The sequence below is a fragment of the Chrysemys picta genome, chromosome 2 (genome assembly GCF_011386835.1).
Source record: "Chrysemys picta bellii isolate R12L10 chromosome 2, ASM1138683v2, whole genome shotgun sequence".
Classification (NCBI taxonomy): domain Eukaryota; kingdom Metazoa; phylum Chordata; order Testudines; family Emydidae; genus Chrysemys; species Chrysemys picta.
This window is the reverse complement of record NC_088792.1, coordinates 207,549,252-207,569,611: the sequence shown is the minus strand read 5'-3', so window position 1 is coordinate 207,569,611 and position 20,360 is coordinate 207,549,252. Positions and strand designations below refer to the sequence as shown.

Below are 20,360 nucleotides of genomic sequence, written 5' to 3'. Positions count from 1 at the left end.
TATGCTTTATACAGATATGATATATTTGACATTACAATGGATTGATTATGCTATAACTTTAAATCAAGGAAAGCACAATTTCATTATTCACTGATATTAGGATTTAAAACATAATTGAACTTTTCTGTGTGTTAACTTCAGAGTAAAAGACTGTGAAGCTATTTTCATGTAAGTATGGGATAATTAAGTAAAGAAGAGAGGCTTGTGAATGCTAGATAATGCACATTGGCATGGAAATAAATATTTCTTCTTTAAAATGACAATGTTTAATTGTTTAAACAGCAAAAAATGTGTATTTTGATAACAGAAATAAAAATTTTTCTTCTTCAGGTGCCCCCTACTGGTGCTCCGCTCTAGGTGTGCATGCGCCTCAGATCAAAGATTTTACATAGCAGTGTCTGTTAGGCCCACACGTGTGCCCCCTGCAGTTTTGTGCCTGGCACAGTGGCTATATAGAGCTCTGCGGGTGAATTGCTCTCAACTCCTTCTCAACCGCCTTGGCCTGAAACAGAGCTTTAGCAGCATCTGAGCTGAGCTTACCTCAACTATATTTTTTTCTCATATCTTACTAGTTATTGGTAGTTCGTAGTGTTTCCTATGTGTGTGCTAGTTGTAGGAATTTTATAAAATAAAAAAAAATTATTAAAAAAATGTACTTATTCGTTTAGGGTAAGGACTGTTGTCCTTTCGCCTTTCTCCCCTCAGAGGAGCTTAAATGCAGGCAGGGGAGAGCTTAAATGCAGGCAGGGGGGAGCTTAAATGCTGGAAGGACATGCCCGGGTCTCCTGGTTTTAAACACTGCCTTTCATGCCAAGAGGCTATCCCAGTCAGTGACGGGCACTCCTGGTGTGTCCGTTGCATTGGGGAGGCGCATGTTCCCCAAAAGTGTAACCTCTTCTTGGCATTAAAATCGAGAGTCAGAAAGAACCAGGATTTAAGCTACATCTCCTTATGATGGAGAGCTCGCTCTGACTGGCTTCTGACCCTGGCCAGGGGACCCTCCCGGACAATGGTCTCCGAACAAGTCGACCACTTTGGCCTCCTCGGCACAGCACTCCTCTAGAGCATTGAAAAAGAAATCTGTGGAATCCTCTTCTGACCACATCATGCTACCGATTAATGAGGTTCTACTAGACCATGCAAAAATAATTTGGCATACCCTGACCAAAATATCACATACCTGTAACAGGAAGGACAAAAAAAATTATGTTCCCTGTAAAGACTTGGAATGTTTATTTTTGTATCTATCACCCAACTCCTTTGTGGTCAACGCTGTGAACGAATGTGGAAGACAGCACCACACTAAATCAACACCTTCTGTTAGAGACCTAAGCGACTTGATTTATTTGGCTGTGAGTCCTATTCATCCACGTCTCTACGATTTAGGTTCACGAACTACCAAGCTCTCATGGTGAAATAGAGCCATGCTAACTGTTCATAGTTGAATGTCTTTATTGAGCATCTTCCAACAGAGAAGAGGAAACAGTTTTAGGCAATCATTGCTGAGGGTCAGCAGCTGACAAGAACATCCCTGCAGGTCTCTCTGGACACCACTGATACAGCCGCTCATTCTATCTCCATGGCAGTACTCATAGAATCATAGAATATCTGGGTTGGAAGGGACGTCAGGAGATCATCTAGTCCAACCCTCTGCTCAAAGCAGGACCAATCCCTAGACAAATTTTTGCCCAACATCCCCAAGTGGCGCCCCCAAGGATCGAACTCACAACCCCGGGCCCAGCACGCCAAAGCTCAAACCCTCATGAGGAGGCCCTCCTGGCTTCAGCTCTCAGGGTTTCTGAGGGAAGTCCAAAATACAGTTGAGGACCTTCCTTTCGATAGATTGAAGCTGTTTGCAGAAAAAAATGACAAGTCACTGCATACCTTAAAAGATGAGCATCTTCAGTGACAGGAAATTGACATCCTCCTAAACTGGGATGCTATAGAACGGCTCCTATGCCACACAGAGGGAAAGGATTATTCCAGGTACTTCCTGGTTCCAGAAATCAGGGGCAAGTACATGAAGAAAACGATGGACAACCTGTCATGAATGTTTTATATCACTGTAAAGAGGAAGTGAGATCACCTTCCCTCTATACTGAAGCAATGAGACTCTGGAATTGGTGCATATGAAACCAGATCATTATCTCAGCAGCTTAATTTCTGCGTGTACAAAATATCAGATGCCCTCTATCAGATGCCCAAAATATCAAATAATAGCAAATGCCCTCAGCAGGCCCCTCTTGCAAGATCAAAAATGGGAGATAGATCGCATTACATTCCACCGGATATTTCAATGTTGGGGCAACCTGCAGATAGACCTCTTTGCCATACCCAAGAGCAAGAAGTGCTCCCACTTCTGCTTGAGAGGCGGACTGGGTCATCATTCCCTGGGGGATGCCTTTCACCTTTGTTTGGAGTTCAGACCTGCTGTATGCATTTCCCCCAACTCCCTTGATATCCAAGGTGCTATTCAAGATAAGAAAAGACAAGGCCAGGGTTACTCTAGTAGTTCTGATGTGGCCAAGACAAAGATGGTTCCCTTACTTCGTCTAGGCTCTCTGTCTATCAACCAGTTACCCTCCAGACTTTTCCCCATCTTTTCTCACAGGGAGCTTTGTTAGAGTGTCTCTAAACTTCATTAGAGTGCACTTGGCAGCTATTACGGCCTTCTATCATATGGTAGTGGTAGAGGGGTTTTCTGTCTTTGCTCATCATACAACAAGGAGGTTTCTGAAGGAACTGGCTAAAAATTCTCACAAATCAGATGCCCTGCACTAGCATGAGACCTCAGTTTGGTGCTCAGATGCCTTAAAAGGCTCTCCTTTGAATCTATGGCTACCTGCTCCCTTTTACTAGGGTGACCATCGTCGCCTATGCTGAATACGGGACACTTGGTAAAATTGCTCGTTTCAAATGAGTTCAAAGGCAATCAATCAGAACTATGAAGTAGCCCCCTCCTCCCCCGCTATTAAAAACGCCAGGGTCCAGCAGCGCAAGGGGGGGCTCAGGCCCTTAAAAAATCTCCCAGATTGTTACTCTCCATTGCAGACAGAACTAAAGGATCTCCAGTTTCCAAGCACAATCTCTAATGATGGATATCTGGCTGCATTACCTACTGCTATCAGTCTCCCGAACTTCATCCTCCTCCTGGAGTATTAACTCACTCCACGAGATCCCTCTCTACTTTAATAGCCTTTCTTAAGAACGTTCCCATCATGGAAATATGTAGAGCCATGACTTGAACCTCCATTCATACATTTTCTGAACACTATGCGGTTAGTCATGCCTCCGCTTCTGATGCCATGTTTGGCTCAACTGTACAATTTTCAATCTGAGATTTGACTCTGAAGCCCCACCCCTCTGTAGACAGTACTATTCAGTAGTCCCCTAGAGTGGAGCAGCCATAGGGACACTATTTGAAGAAGAAGAGATGGTTACTCACCCTTGTGCAGTAACTGTTGTTCTACGAGATGTTTGTCCCTGTGGGTGCCTCCTCTCTTTTGTTTTGGAGTTCTTTACAATGTTGTTCCAGGATAAAGAAGGAACTGAGGGTGGTTTGCCTGTGCAGCTATATATAGCCATGGTGCAGGGTACGAGGCTGCAGGGGCGCATATGCAGGCTGAACAGATATGATTACCGAAAATCTCCGATCTGAGGCATGCGCACCTAGAGTGGGGCGCACCCGTAGGGGGACACATCTCAAAGAACCACAGTTACTGTGCAAGGTGAGTAACCGTCTCTTCTGGGAACTTCTCATGTGAAATTCCAGCCCCAAATTTCCACTTATTTAAGCAAAGAAAGCAAGGAAGACTCATAACGCCAAGAAATTTCCTGGGGTGAAATTTTGGCTTCATTGTCGTCAATGGGAGTTTTACCATTGACTTCAGCGGGGTCAGGATTTCACTCCTAGTTCCTAACTCAGTGCCAGATTAGACTCAGCCCCCAGAAAAATACAAGATAATGGTGAATTTCTAAGGAGAAGGATATATTAAAATCCAAAAATCGACTGCATATGTCCTGAAATAAACCCCCTTCTGTTCTTCAGTCTAAATCTTATTAGAAGCCACCTGAGAGAGGAATGCACGCACTGACACCATTTGGTCAAAGCAGCATTATCTTCTGGGTGACTCAGTAAGCTGCCATTAGTTCAGTTATCAACCAAGTCTTTCTCTTTTCCGCCAGTGTGATTCAATAATGTGTGGCCAGAATAGTGGGATCAAGATTATTGTTTATTGTGTTCAACACCTTTGCTCTCCCGCCCCCAAACCTTTCATAATTTTGCTGCATACAGAAAAACCACCACCCCTCACCACTATTAATACCTCTATTGCTTTTTTTGTCATTGAACAATTTGTGTTTCCCAAAGCATTTAACTAGAGTATGCATCTCTATTAATACTCCTAGGAGGGCCAGGAGCCTGCCTACCAATTAATTGTTGTTGGAATTTAATGAAAGAATAAAGATCAGAAATATTGGTACTGTCCAAGAGAGTAGGCTTAGCCCTTCATTGTAGTTCGCTTACACTGAGTTTCATAGAAGTCTTGTTGCAGTATTGGTAGATGGACTGTGCTGGTGGATTTTACATTGAATGTGAACTGGGATCTTCAAAGTCAGTGATTTCTGAGTTGTCTGAGTATATACAACATATAATGCTTGTATTTGGGCCAAATTCTTGTGACCAGCTCAAGAAGCTGGGCTGAGCATGAAACAGACAGGAGAGGAGAAGGAGGTATCTTCCTTCCCAGGCAGTGGAACAGCCGAAGAACCACTCTATAGTGGCTACTTCAGTCCCACGACTAGATCCTCTGATCCAGCCCACCCTGCTCCTCCCCCACTTCACTTCTGCTGCACACAGATGCACACCCTTAGCGCAGTCCACCTAATTCTGACTATAGCCCCATCCTATGCATTTTGAAACTGCACCTGCTATGCAGAAGGGATCAAGACTTTTTCCTTGCTGCGGACACACACACTCTTGTCCACACAATGTAAAGCAAACCTCTCAACAGCTTCATGGATTATGTTTGTTTAAATCTACTGCAGTATTTTAAAGCATGAAATAAGCTTAAAACACCCACATTTCCATAGTATAATTCAGTTTCATAGAACTTTATATGGTCTCCATAAACTGTACCTACAGCGACCTTGAGAAGAGACCCAACCATTAGAGACTAAACATACAAGCTTTTAAAACTGTAGCTTCTAATGTCAAATATCTGTGGCCTCAAAGAGGTTCATAAAGCAAATACTTATGTCCCAGAGTGATTCAGAATAAAATAATGCTATCCAGCACAGCAGTCTGAGTAAGTCTTGATGTTTGTAGCTCCGAAAAGCTTTTGGCAACAGAGGGACTCTGTTGGAAGTGGTTAGGGAACCTTGCTCCACTCGGCAGTTACGTCTTGTACTTATTCCCTTTGGGGATTAATACCATTCTTGGAACAGGATGTGTCTTTATCTATGTGCATCATTCCACTAAGATTTAACTTTTTGATGTGTCTGATTGCAATATCTTCTATGGTACCTTTACTACTTTGAACTGGTGATTTTCAGTTCTGGCTTATAGATCAGTATTAAATTCATACCTAGATTTAGGTACTATTTGCCAATATATTGTATCATTTAAATTATGTCATTTTGGTTTGAGAGACTAGAATAATAACACATTTCTCTTTCTACAGTTGTTTGAATGTGGTAATACAAGGATACCCTATGAGAATTCTAAAACAAAACCTTGTCAAATTACATGCACCAATTAGACAACTAAACTGAGCAAAGGCAAATTAGTCTGAAGCCAGGAATATGGCTGTTTTGGCTTGAAATGTTATATTGAGACATTTTGCAGCCAAGAACATTTAAATGACTCAGTCCAAACTAATGTTGCAGGGTAATAAGTTATTGTGTGTACTATATATAAACCATGGGTCAAATCTTTTTTAAGTCATTTAGGACTTAAAATGAAGTTTGCCTGTTAGGACTGAGCAAGACTGCCAGCTTTGGCTCATTATGAATAAGTAGACTAGATAATCCCATAAAATGTGTAAATAGGTTCTCTGTGTCACTTCAGCGTTTAGAGAAGCATATTACTGAATGATACTGCACTAAAACTGGCACTAAAATAATCTTTTCTTTAGATGTAGCCTGTTAATACATTTTTGCCATTCATTCCTGTCGCCAGAAAAAGTATGGTCTGCAGCCAAAAATGGCTTCAGGATTTTAGTTTTCTTTGATTACAACTATTTCAATCAACTTGTAATTATCTGTGAAGAGGGGTTTCAAACATAGGAATTGCTAAGAGCAGTCTTCTATAGTTATTCTCGATGAAATCTTGTGTATACCTAAATTACTACACTTAGGGATGTGTGGTAAAAACTTTTCTGTAACACCAGTAATAGGAATTCTGGTGCAAACCTTAGTATATCCTCTGCCAGGTACACCAGGCAGCCTTTTGTAACTTGACAATTGTCAAATCCATTGTCAGCAACAGGAGTTTGGAAGTCATAGCTCTTCTTGATTCTTGTCAGTGGAGTCACTGATGCCTTAGTCATCTAGTTTATTTCATCCCGTCATTGTTCTTGTCTGCTCAATATATTATTAGGGAAATGGACATTGCTAGAAAGAGCAGAACCACAACAAAGTGCAACCTGAGTTTCACATACCTGTCCCCTGCCTCCCTCCCCCATGTATTTTTTTCTCAGTGAAGTACCAGTGGAGTTTAAAAGTGAGGGGGGAAAAGGAATTGGCATTTTAAGCCTAGGATTGGGGGGTTTCTCCTCAGTTTAATTTAGATAGGCATCTGAGGTCAGCAAGCTGAGAATGACCAGGCGGGTGATAGTAAAGAGAGCAGTGCGAACACTGTTGGTGAAGAGGGTGCTCCTGAGATTCTAATTTGAAGTATAATAATGGTCTAAACTCTGCTGCTTGCCTTTCCAATTGCTTTGTAGACAATGGGGAATACTTCTCTTTTGTGTGCTACTCAACACAATACAAGCTGACTTGGCCAAATTCATCCCTAATTTTGCCCCATAACTTCAGTGGAGTTACACCAGGGAATTTTGTCTTCACTCTTTGGATTGGTAACACATGTTCAGTCCAAAAATATGCTGGCATCTTTGTTATCATCTTTGTCTCATGATTTTAAAGCACAATGCCATGATATGATGCAATTCAGTACAAGAGGCCAAAAAGGCATATGAAAACTGCCAGAACTGTAAAAGCGATGCCTCTCAACTAACACACACTTTGGATGGTTGGCATATGATTTTTTTCCAAAATGGAGTTGGTATATCTGGATATTTTCAAATATATGGATATACACACTTGTCAAGGTTCCTTCCCCACTCTGAACTTTGGGGTACAGATGTGGGGGACCTGCATGAAAACTTCTAAGCTTAACTACCAGCTTAGATCTGGTTTTGCTGCCACCACTCCCAAGTGCTAATTCCCTTCCCTGGGTAGCCTTGAGAGACTTCTTCACCAATTTCCTGGTGAACACCGATCCAAACCCTTGGATCTTAACACAAGGAGAATTTAACCATCCCCCCTCCTTTCCCCCACCAGTTCCTGGTGAGTCCAGATCCAACCCCTTGGATCTTAAAACAAGAAAAAATCAATCAGGTTCTTAAAGAGAAGGCTTTTAATTAAAGAAAAGGTAAAAATCATCTCTGTAAAATCAGGATGGAAAATAACTTTACAGGGTAATCAGATTCAAAGAGCCCAGAGGAACCCCCTCTAGCCTTAAGTTCAAAGCTACAGCAAACATTCTAGCAAAAGGAACATTTACAAGTTGAGAAAACAAAGATAAACCTAACATGCCTTGCCTAGCTGTTACTTACAAGTTTGAAATATGAGAGACTTGTTCAGAAAGATTTGGAGAGTATGGATTGATGTCTGGTCCCTCTTAGTCCCAAGAGTGAACAACCCCCAAAACAAAGAGCACGAACAAAAGTCTTGAAAGTATCTTGATTTGAAAGTATCTTGTCCCCTTATTGGTCCTTTGGGTCAGGTGTCAGCCAGGTTACCTGAGCTTCTTAACCCTTTACAGGTAAAAGGATTTTGGAGTCTCTGGCCAGGAGGGATTTTATAGTATTGTACACAGGAGGGCTGTTACCCTTCCCTTTATAGTTATGACAACACTAAACACAAAGAACCAGGCCAAACATTGTTAGAAAGGTATTAAGGCTTTTGGTTTAAGTTGTAAGAGCTTGGGGGAGGGGAAACTAGTCAGACATGCAAATTCATTCTGCATGCCCCTGTCCAAGGCTGGAGGCCTAAAGCGAGCTTAACTAAACTGATGAGAGAAGGTAAAGAAGTGAAAAATATATGAAGGCAAGAAATAAGAATACCAAGCCAGTTTGTGTTGTCAATGATATCAGTGCAGATCTGAAGTAACTCTACTGATCTCAATGGACTTTAGATTTAAACCCATGTTACTAATATTAGAGACTGCCTCATTAGGTTAAAAATCAAGCACAGGTGTTATTCAGTTAGGAATAAATTAAACACTTGCAGTCACCTTTGCCCTTACAAAAATATTCCATTCTTTAATCTTGTATCCTGTGTATAGCATTACCTAGGTAACTTTCAGCAAAACTTTGTGGTGCCTGATTCTTTAACTTTCCCCTCTCATTACAACACATTAGTATCATTCTATAAAACTCAACCAGGAAGGGCCAGGGAGATTTTTTAATCGGGAGCTATCACATGATGCAGGTACTATGAGAACATGGAATTTTTTTAGATGAACCTTCCAGAAGAGTGTAAGGCCATGAGTAATTTACTTTTTTGAGATGGAGAACAAGAAACAAACCACCCAAGATAAGAGTGAAAATGCAGGATTTTTCATTACTGTCATCTTCAATTAAATGTCACATTTGCAAGGCAAAGTTCTTACCAAAACAGTCCTAAAACGCTAGAATTCACAAGTGTTATATTTATCAGAGACACAGGACTACAGGCAGCATATCTCAGTGTGTAATTAGGATTTGATCACATGCTGTCACAAACTCTTCCCATTTTCCATCCTGGCCTAAACCATGGCGGTACACTTCCCTCACTACTCAAATGAAGATCACCACAAATAGCAAACAATAACCAACACTAAGGTCATGTCTACACTTAACAGGGATCAATGCTGCTGCGATCAATGAAGGGGAGGTCAATTTAGCAGGTCTAGAGAAGACCAGCTAAATTGACCTCAGAGAGCTCTCCAGTCGACTGCAGTACTCCATCAGAACGAGAGGATTAAGGTAAGTCGACGGGAGAGTGTCTCCTGTCAACACAGCGCAGTGTAGACACTGCAGTAAGTCTACCTAAGCTAGGTTGACTCCAGCTACAAGCGTGATTTAGGTCAACTTGACCCCGTAGTGTAGACAAAGCCTCAGTCAGTACTACAAACACATTAATAAACTAAAATTATTACTACCCTACACCTCTTCATTATGTTCACCAGAGTTCGAATTTGTGGTAGATACTACTTTTTTTCCCTTCAATGTAAAAGGCCTTGTGAGTGATTCGAACAGCTGGAGTCTATACATTTGCGATCTCCAATGTATTTAGACAAAATGTTTACATTTCACCCACACAGTATATCCATTGTAATTACCACTGTAGCCAGTCAATATAATGATATACTTTTGCCTTGCAGTGTTCACATGTTCCTATATAAAAAAACAGCCAGGTACATATCATACCATCCTGCCAACATCTGCACTGGATTGAATTTCACCTTCGTTGCATAATATCAGGTGTCATATGTACTGTACAACTTAGGCACAATAGGTAAAATTTCCAAAAGCACCTAGGGGAATGTCTATACTGCAGTTAACCACCCAGGGCTGGCCTGTGCCAGCTGATTCAGACTCACGGGGCTCAAGCTAAGGAGCTGTTTAATAGAGGTCTAGACGTTTGGGCTCAGGTTGCAGTCTGAGCTCTGGAACTCTCCTACCTTGCAGGGTCCTAGAGCCCTGGCTCCAGCCGAAGCCCAAACGTCTACACCGCAGTTAAATCGCTCCAGTGAGCTAGCATGGACCAGTTGCGGGTTTTTAAATGTAGTATAGACATACCCCAAACCCTAAGAGACCAAGGAGCATGAAACTCAAGGACTTTCAGTGAGTCTTAGGCTCATAAATGATTTAGGACCTTTTGAAAATGTTACCCAATGAGCAGTGTTAAGGGGCAGTTAATTATTATTATTAATGTTGAATGTCCTTGCTTTTCACATGTTAGTGATTTTTGTATAACAAAGTTAAAAAGAGAAGGAAATGGAAGCTCAACATTGCCATACATTGTGTCATTCATGGGCCTCATTCTGATCTCACCGACACCAGTGTAAATCAGGCCTAATTTTACGGAAGTCAATAGATTTAGACAAGTGTGAAACTTGTATAAATTATGTTAGTTCTCTTCGGTGGTTAATTTAAATAGAGATGAAACTGCTTAAAATGAACAAGGCAGGTTTTTGACGGAGAGCAAGGATTGCAAGTAAGGTCCTTTGGTCAAAGAAACTTTTTAGTACCCTTCTTATCTTTTAAATCTGTATAAATATTAACCCCCCGTGCAAATAATATACATTCACTTTCAGGAAGACATTACATTTCTAAGATTCGGTTAGGACTAAATTTTTTACAAATATGTTGTAAACGCTATCAAAAGGGATTTGAAATAGAACAGCTACACAACTCTTATCACTATTATCAATGCTATATGGCACTGATATCATACGGTACACTGGCTATCCTACTGGAAAAGTCCTTTAACAAAGACCCTTCCAAACAATTAAAAATTGTTCAGTAAACTGTGACCCTGGATCTGCCTTCAGTGTCATAAAGTTTTTAAAACAGAAGAACGTTGATTTTTTTTTAATTATTCCATCTTCAGAAAGGAAACTTGCAGTTTAATTAAAAGTGTTTGTTTTACAGAAGTATAAATGTAATGAGTTTTATGAATTTTCTCAGATGGATAATATTTTACTTTTCTCTTTCTACAAATGCTTAGCTGAAAATCAACCAAGAGTACCACTGGGGATACCACAAGAAAGAACTCCCCTGCAGCCATCACAGCCAAGAACACCACTACAGCCACCACAACCAGGAACATCTCTACACTCACCAGAGCCGAGAACACCACTGCAGCCACCACAGCCAAGAACACCGCTGCAACCATCACAGCCAAGAACACCGCTGCAGCCATCACAGCCAAGAATAGTAATACAACCACCACGGCAAGGAGCCCCTCTTCAGCCATCACAACCAAGAACTCCCCTACAACCATCATTACCAGGTTCAGCCACTTTACCACTTTTGCCTGGATCAACTGGGATCATTATGGAGTCTGGACAGGCTGGTCCTCCTGGCACAGTTGTAATGTCAAGAAGTGGACGGCCTAAAGGCATAGATGGTCAGTATACCATGCCCATAGCTGAAGGATATGCAGGAGCACCAGGTGAGAAAACTGAAATGTTATCCAAGTGATCACTTTATAATATTTGACCCCAAAGCCAGTGTTACTGGACTTACGTTATGTTAAGTATAGAACACATAGCTTTGCTAAGATTATAGACTAGCAGGGTCTTTCATCAATAAGTAGGACAAGCTGAGCTGTCAGATTCCAGCAGTGAGTTTGTTACTCTCCACACAGAGTGACATTAAAGCTGCCCTAGGTGCAGGGGGCATATTGGGGCTGGCTACGGGATAGAAGGTGGCAGAACTGGAGTGTGATGCATGTTGCCAGTCCCCTGCAGGATATGAAATGATGCTTAACTGGCATATGTTAGAGCTGTTATATTAGAACAGCCTTTGGCTAATTTAATTTGCATGATGTCTATTTTGGCTGCAGCTGGACACAGGCCCAGAGGATACATAAAGAAGCCAACTTCGCCTCCCTGGCCAAAGCTGCATCAAGCATAATCTCAGTACAATTGCTGTGTAGTCCTCAGTTGTGAAACTATGTACCACTAGGGTAGCTTAAAATAACCTGTTTTGCCACAGTACACACAACAGAGCCGATGCACTGTAATGGGGAATGTGGTCCCCTTTGCTTGGCTGCTACTGGTTTTTAACAGTCTTAGTGGTATGAGTTTCTGCCATCTGATACTATGCACTTGTTGAAATGAGTTACTATTTCATAAAAAGAAAAGAAAATGTTGGTAAACTGTTGTGATATTTAGACTATGTTGTACTCTTAGGGCAGGTCTTCACTACAGGGGGGGTCGATTTAAGATACGCGAATAGCGTAGCTGAATTCAACGTATCGGAGCCGACTTACCCCGCGGTGAGGACGGCGGCAAAATTGACCTCCGCGTCTCCCCGTTGACGGCTCTTACTCCCACCTCCGCTGGTGGAGTAAGAGCATCGATTCGGGAATCGATTGTCGCGTCCCGACGAGACGTGATAATTCGATCCCCGAGAGATCGATTTCTACCCGCCGATTCAGGCGGGTAGTGTAGACCTAGCCTTATTCACTGTGTAACATAACTTCTTCTGTTTTGTAGGGTATCCAAAATCTTCTCCGCCTTCTACAGACTCACAAGGTAATCTAGTTGTTACCTAGGAATTCTTTGAACAACTATTCACTTATTTCATAAATAGAAAATTCTAGTAGGGTGAAACTAAAGAGCAAGAATGTGGATGCTTTTAGGGCACAGGCACAGTTCTGATCTCTTTATACTGGAAAGGGACAACCACCAGGGATGATCTCTTCTCCCCTTTTTTTTTCACACTAGCAGTCCTGTCCTGGCTGAGAGGATGTTCAGGGCACATGGAGTATGAGAAAGTAATGGAGAAAGTGGCACTTAATATATATTTAATTTTTTTCTTTCAGTGCCTGAAAGGTCACTACTGAGAGAACTAACTGAAAGTTATGGGTCATTTTCAGGATTTAGCCTTAAGTTTACAGGGACTCTAACACTGTCCTGCCAACTCCAAGTGTTCAAAAATAATGAGTCAAGCCCCAAAAAACCATAACACTCTTTTCATGAAGATGCTAAAAATCAGATTTAAAAAACTAATAAATTTGGGGGTTCTTTTTATTCTGTTTTTTGAACCTTGAAGGGTTCATACTTTTTTCTGCAACCATCAGGGATAATAATTTATATTTTTCTTTTCAAATGAAAACTTAGATTCTTACATAATCATATGATTCTAGAAGCTGGAGTTTTAAGAAAAAACCCCAATATCACAAACCTCAGTTTGCAACACTATTGTTGACTCAATTATCCTATCTTAAACAAGCACATTACTTACCTATTTTACCAAGAATACTTTAGATTATTAAAAAAATCCAATTTACTTTTCATTGTTTATGCACTTTGTTCACTTTTATTTATTTCTCTCTTCTTGGGCAATGAAAGTCAATGAAACCAATTTCACTTTTGTTTAGACTCATTTTAACTTACAGGTTTTCATTGCTGCATGTCTGGTTTCCAAGCACTATGTCGGAGTGTTTACTTAAATGAACTAGTTTAGTTTATTTGAACTGTTGTAGTTTCTGTACATCACTATACACCAATACATTTGGATTACCGAAAGTGTAAACCTTTCAATAAATGACCAGAACTTTAGTTTAATTAGCCCAAATATTAGTTTGCTAGGTGATCTGACTACCCTATAACCTTTAAAAAAATCTCTTAGTTTAGCCCTTTTTATATCTAAGCAATGAATATTGTTATCCTGGATCAAAGTGGATCCTCCTACACTCTCTTCACAGAGAATGATTTAATCCAATTCTTGTTTGAAGAAATGTCAGCAACAGATAAAAATGAAACATTAGAATTTTATGGCCTCTGAAGACACTTCCTTAGGACTTAGTTCGCTGGGGCTAAGAAAATTGCAGACAAGGCATGACGAATTGGTCTGGGAATTGACATGAAGACAATTGTAAGAGTTCATGCTACAATCTTGAGATTAAAACTAACTGATTAGAAACTTGTATTTGGGAAGTGTGGGGTGGGAACAATAAGCAATAGGTTAGGGTTCTGGAAAGGGATAAGAAGTAAAGGAAAAAAGTATCGGTGTGAACAAAAGCCATGATAAACGTCTAGACTTATATATTAAGATCATAGTCTCACAGTGGTTTTTTCCTTGGTACCGGTATTTGCATTTTATAGACAACAGTGTTCTCACTGGCTTATGGTTAAATTGTATGAAACATAACAGTATAATATGCTTTAAATGTTAAAGATGTTGAGATACATAAATAACGTTTTATTGTGGCAGCCATTATTTGTACTCAGGAAATATATTAAAGGAAATAGACACCACCCAAGTAGATCTATCTCCCAACTAGAGAGGTAGATTTAGCAAAGAGATTTCCTTTGCTAAATCTCTTCACTTTTTCTTAATTGCCCTAGACTATGAAACTGAAAATAATTGTATTATTTACATTATATATACACACTCAATATGTAACAGCTTCCATCTCAAAGTGCCTCACAAACTCAGATATCAGATGCGCTCATATAACACAGTGATGAACATGATATAAATGCCTTGGTGTAGATCCTCAGCTGATGTTAGTGGAGCTATGATAGTTTATAACAGCTGAGGATGCACTCTGGTTGTTAGTACTGCAGTGTACACATACAAACATCACTGAAAGGCAGCCACCTCTGGGCCAGATTATAGCAATTAGCACCCTACACAACAGCTGGGGAAGGAGACATTTTGGTTAAAGACAGTGGTGCAAGCTAACCACTGCCTTGGAACCACTCCAAGGCAGTGGTTCTCAAACAGTGGGTCGGGACCCCAAAGTGGGTCACAACCCCATTTTAATGAGGCTGCCAGGGCTGACTTTAGACTTGTTGGGGCCAAATGCCAGAGCCAGGGCCCGAGCCCCACCACCTGGGGTCAAAGCCTGAGGGCTTCAGCCATGGGTAGTGGGGCTCAGGTTACAGGCTCCCTGCCTGAGGCTGAAGAAGACCTGGGGCTTGGGCTGTGGCTCCCCCACACCCAGGGTGGTGGGGCTTCAGCTTTGCGGGGCCCCCCACACACACACCCAGGGCAGTGGGGCTCGGGCAGGCTCAGGCTTCGTTTCCCCCTCCTGGGGTCATGTAGTAAATTTGTTGTCAGAAGGGGGTTGTGACCCAATGAAGTTTGAGACCCCCTGCTCCAAGGTGTCATCAAATCTTTAACATCCATGCAGAGCAGGACCCCCATTTTTAATTTCTCATCCAAAGACCCACATCCAGTCAATTTTATGTACAGAGTTAATATCTCAACAGAACATAGGGCTGAGCTGGCCCTTCTTGTATTTGAATGTGTGCTTCCCAGAATAATAGGTTTTTCAAGCCTGAGACTTAGATTACTAGAGCATCCCACCCAGCACTCTTTTAACTTCTCCTCCCGTATAGTTTCTACGGTGTTGAAAGTGTTATAAGTGCCGAGTTGATGGCTCTGCTCCAGTCCGCTGGACTGGTCTGAGCCTCTTCTTGGGTAATAATTTCCATATTTTCTGTGTCATAGAATTTCATCTAACCTCTTCAAGTTCGAGAATATCCATTGACATACAACTAACGGCTAAAGTTCAAGTTCACCTGTAGTTCAATAAAAAATTTTAAAAAATCCAAGAAAATAATGCTTTGCACTTGCATACCACTTCTTATGCAAAGCTCTTCAAGCATTTTACAGATGTTAATGAATTAAATCTTACAGTTCACTTATGAGGTAAGGAAGTAAATGTTAGCTGTATTTTACAGGCAAGGGAACTGAAACAAAGAAAGATTAAATGATAGGATCAAAGTGGATCCTCCTAAGCTCTCTCTATACAGAACAAATTTAGTTAAATCATTGCTGACAGAAATAGCAACAGCAGATAAAAATGACACACTAGAATTTTATGGAGTCTGGAGCCATTTTCTTTGCTCATTGGGGGTTGAGAAAATTTCAGACACAGGCCATGACAAATAGGATTGGGAAATGATGAGAAAGAGCTTGTAAGAGCCCTAAGTCGCACAGCAAGTCAAGGACTGAGCCAAGAACAGGACTTGGATCTTCTGACTCACAGTCCTGTGCCTTAACTATTTCCTCTCATGCTTCCATTAACGCAGTTTGTGAAGATTGCATACTCATACTAGGGTTTCACTGAAACCTGACGGTTCCTTTAAAAAGAAACTGTATCCAAAGTGCAGTATTGGATACAGCTGAGCCAGTGGACACCATTGATTGTGAACACCTTCTATCCTTCGAAGTACGGTATATAAATAAAACATTCAGATATTTCTGTATGTAACATTAGTTTGATTCTGAATTGTTCAGACTTGTCTAATACCTAGCTATCATGAATTTCTCCAGGTTGTCTTGAGTGGCAGGTTTTAGGATACCTTTGGTATAAGTCTGACATTTATTAATAATTATTATTAAATATTTATATTGTCATAGTGTCCAGAAGTCCCAGTTTGGATCAGGGCTCTATTGTGCTCAGCACTATACAAACACATAAGACATGGTCAGTGCTCTGAAGAGAGACTGTATTGAACATAAAAAATAACCTGCCATTCTTTCTGATTATGGATTGGAAAGTAAAATCCAATGTTTTATTTTTCTGCAGCATGGAGTTTGGGTCCTTTGGTGGGATTATCTGGATATATCTCATTTAATCAATTCCCTGCCACTGCAGGGGCCTTGGGCACTGGTGCACCTTAGTCTTTCCTGTTCTCTGCCTATGGCACATAATAGTCTAGTCCCCCGTGGGCTGCAATACTTTAGTTTAATGTTGGTGGTTGGGTTTAGTGTGCGGGTGCTAAGTGGTGGTAGCATGTGATATACAGAAGGGCAGACTAGATGAACTAGTGGTCTTTTCTTGCCTTAAATTCTATGACAGTGTCTGGTTTTTGTCCAACACTTTCGAACTTTTTCTTTTCACCACTGATGGTGACAATACTCTGGTTTGTATTCATTTGTATTAAATCTGTGAACCTATCTGAGGTAAATAATTTCCCTGTATTTTCCTTTGCACCATTAGCTGTTTACTGCTGGTGTTTACTTGTTAGGCTCAAAGGAAGAGCTCAAATCACAAAAGCTTGTTGCAGCGATGTTGTTTTAAGAATTGCTGACGTCTAGGTATGTGATATTTGAAGAGGAATTGGGTAGGGGGCATGGGTATTTAAGGAGACTAATAAGTAGATGACAGTGTGCATTCTGTCCCCTTGAACTCAAAGGTGGGATTTGGAAGAACATAAAGGACAAGGAGGGGGGGCAATGTTACTAACAGACCCAGGGGAGAAACATAATTAAACTAAGCAGAGAGAGTGTTTTGGGGGGCCAGACTTCAATGGCAAGTGTTACTTACAAACAAACCCCACGACCTCAGGGCCAGACCTTTAGTTGATGTAAGTCAATATATCTTCATTCATTCAGAGGAGCTACACTGCTTTCACCTGATTTCCCTCAAACTATTTATGACTTGTCTGCATGGCACCAGCAAAGTGCAGTAGAGCAGTGTGATTTGTAAAGCACACTAACATGCTGTGCTCTAACTGCCCTGAGTAGACCCTACTGGGGCAGTCCAAAAGATACCTAGCTCACATTAATATAACACCCCTCTGGCACTCTTTGCCATGCCATGTGGACAAGCCCCTAGACTTACTTAAGGGCAATTTCAGAGGTGACTCTGAGAGAGTCTATGATATGTAACTTCATCCTTCCAGGACCCACCATCTGAAAAGGAGTAAGTTACACTTCCAAAGACTCAGACAGACTCTCACACACTGACTGACATGTAACTTACAAACTTATGCTTCCTTTTCTATACTGTTCTATACATGTTCTTATACTATCCTCATCACTGTAGTATCTGAGTGCCTTCCAATGCATTAAGCAGTTTGATAAACATCTGTCACATGTGGTTCATGCTTTCTATGGGCAGCGGGTATAATAAACCAAGGGAGGTTAAGCCGGTGGCAGCGAACGCCCGGTTGCGGGTTTTGGCGGTTTGCACTTGGGAAGTTTTTGCTTATTATTATTATTATTTATTATTATTAAAAGCTCAGGTTCTTCAGGAAGAGACAAGAGCTCTTCCCACAGGGTGGCTTGGGGTCTCAGGAGGGGAGGCGGAGCTGGGGCAGCTTGGGCTGATCACATGGGGGGCAGGGCTCCGGGTGAGCCGGGGCTCCTCCAGCTGCGGAGGAGTGGAAAGGTGGGGGCAGGCAGCTAGGCTTCCCAAAGGAAGGCTCCACCCGCCACCATGATTCTTTCTCTTATCTTTTCCGTGGGGGAAGGGAGAGGGAATTGGTTGTGGGGTTTTATTTCATCTCTGAATACAGCCCATTGAGTCTTGAGAAGTCAGAAGTTATTGTAACTTATATGCTAAAAAGCCAGAAGAGAAGAGTGCAGCAAGAGCTGCAGGTAGAAGACAGGTGTAAGTAGATGTAGGCTAAAGTAGGTCACCCCAATATTTTAACTCCACTTTCTTATGGCTCCTCAGCATACAAATTACATCAACTTAGATTCCCTTATACACACTCATTTCCAAATAAGTAGGTGTAATTAGCCCTACGGGAGTCTAATTGAATTGACAGGAGCATAAGGAACGTTAACTTGCACATCACTCCAAAACTGACTGAAGGACTTTCTTGCATATGAGAACCCTGGCTAACAAACTGTACTGCCTGCATTTTTATTTATGCTTTTCTTTCTATTTTTGTAGTTCCACAATGCAACATGCTTTTATTTGAGATCTTGAGTTTTCAAACCAGAAAGTCAGACAGAGAAATTAACTTTAATCTTGTGGGGAAGAACAGAATTGGTAGGTAATGGCGTACGGTGGAGAGGTCATGTTCCACCTCTCCAAATGCTGCTGTGAGGGCCACTGACAGACTTAAGTGACTTGAAAGGTATTAGGTCTGGGTGTGATTCGCTGCCAGTGCCTTCTTTCCCACTCTCTCTTCCCACCTTCTTCCACTCCCTATCTACTAAAAAACTCAGTTGACTTCTTTTCCTATTTCTCTTTTGTACCGTGTAGTTAAAACTCTAAATAGATGCTGTACTAGGGAAATATGAAAATCTGAAGCAATTTCAGCTGTAAGATCTTTGTAAAGATAGGAATGTTAATCCAAAGAGCATTAGTGCAGAGTGTCTAAGAGAAACAAGACCAGAGATAGTCTTTGAGTGCTGTTGCACTGGTCCAGTAGTGGAGAATGATCTCCTGGGAAGCTCAAACCATGCAAAGGAGCAGGGCATTATCACTGATTGGAGAAGTGAATAAGGATATCAGCTAGGAAGATGAACCAGGCAAAGCTGAGGGACTCGGGCAGAAGGATGGAGATGAGAAAATTCCAGTTCAGGAAGAGTGTGGTGCACAGTTGGCAGCGATTATCCAGGCAGGAGCAGCCCGTAGCAGCATGGCTCCTGAAGAAGGGAGCTCAGAAAGCAGCATGAAACACCTAGGCTGAAATCTTGGCCCTAATGAAGTCTGGCAACACTCTCATGGCATTGTAGGCCATTCCTCCTGCATACCCTTCTCGCCTTCTCAAGAGGAGCATGTGTTAAAGAAAACCCCGCTAGGTGAACTCAGTTGCCAAGCTCCTCTGCTGCTCTCGGGTAGGTTATGGGAGGAAACATTGTGGCTCAATCATTTTGTGGTGAGACAATTGGAAAATGACCCAGTGGCACTCATGCCAACCTCTCCAGATTAACAGAAAACAATGTGTGTGCAAGACCACAAACAAACTCTACTATAAGCACCAAGAGTAAAAGGCAACATCTTTATTCTGATTGTCTCTGGATTCTGTTCTCTTCCCCATTCTAGGACCTACTGCTGCTGCCACCTCTCTGGTGTCTTTTTCGGCTGGTCTTACTCAGAAGCCTTTCCCCAGTGATGCAGGCGTGGTCCATTTTAACAAAGTGCTTGTGAATGATGGAGACTATTATAATCCTAACACAGGTAACAGCCAAAAAGGGATATACAGGGGAGCTGGGAAGCCAGCTGGGCAATATCATGGGATAGAGACATTATTACATTATCTTGAATGTTGCCAAGGTGCTTGTGCTGGAGAAACAAAATACATAGTTCTGTGGTATAAATCAGACACATCTTGGTTAAAACTACCTGTCACGCACTGGAGGATGACCCAGCCTTTAAGTGCAAATATCTATGCATTCACAAAAAGACTTTGTTACAGGGAATTCAGGTTGCTTAGCAGAGCCTTGTAACCTTCCAGAACATGGAAGTTGGCAGCAGAAAATAAAACCAAAACACAAATACTAGAAAACCAGGAAATGCTGCATTATGGTCATGACCCCCCACACACACACCACAGCCCCCACCCTTGCCATCTCTGCAATCTCCATGATTCCTCACAGCAGTGATTAGGGGAGGGAGCAGAGTTAAGGGTATGGGAGGCATGACTGTAATTCTACATTTCCTGG

At 41.6% G+C, this 20,360-nt stretch overlaps 1 protein-coding gene across 3 annotated transcripts in view; it reads left to right on the top strand.

Annotated features, from left to right (window-relative positions):
• Window positions 1-20,360, top strand: part of EMILIN2 (elastin microfibril interfacer 2) — a 104,478-nt gene that overhangs the window by 34,285 nt on the left and 49,833 nt on the right. For 2 of the 3 annotated variants that reach the window (XM_042854791.2, XM_005310381.5), the window contains exons 5-7: window positions 10,996-11,442; window positions 12,491-12,529; window positions 19,741-19,875. In XM_042854791.2, the coding sequence (XP_042710725.2) occupies window positions 10,996-11,442; window positions 12,491-12,529; window positions 19,741-19,875 (621 nt within the window). The remainder of the gene's footprint in view (window positions 1-10,995; window positions 11,443-12,490; window positions 12,530-19,740; window positions 19,876-20,360) is intronic. The other variant, XM_042854792.2, reaches the window with a different exon arrangement.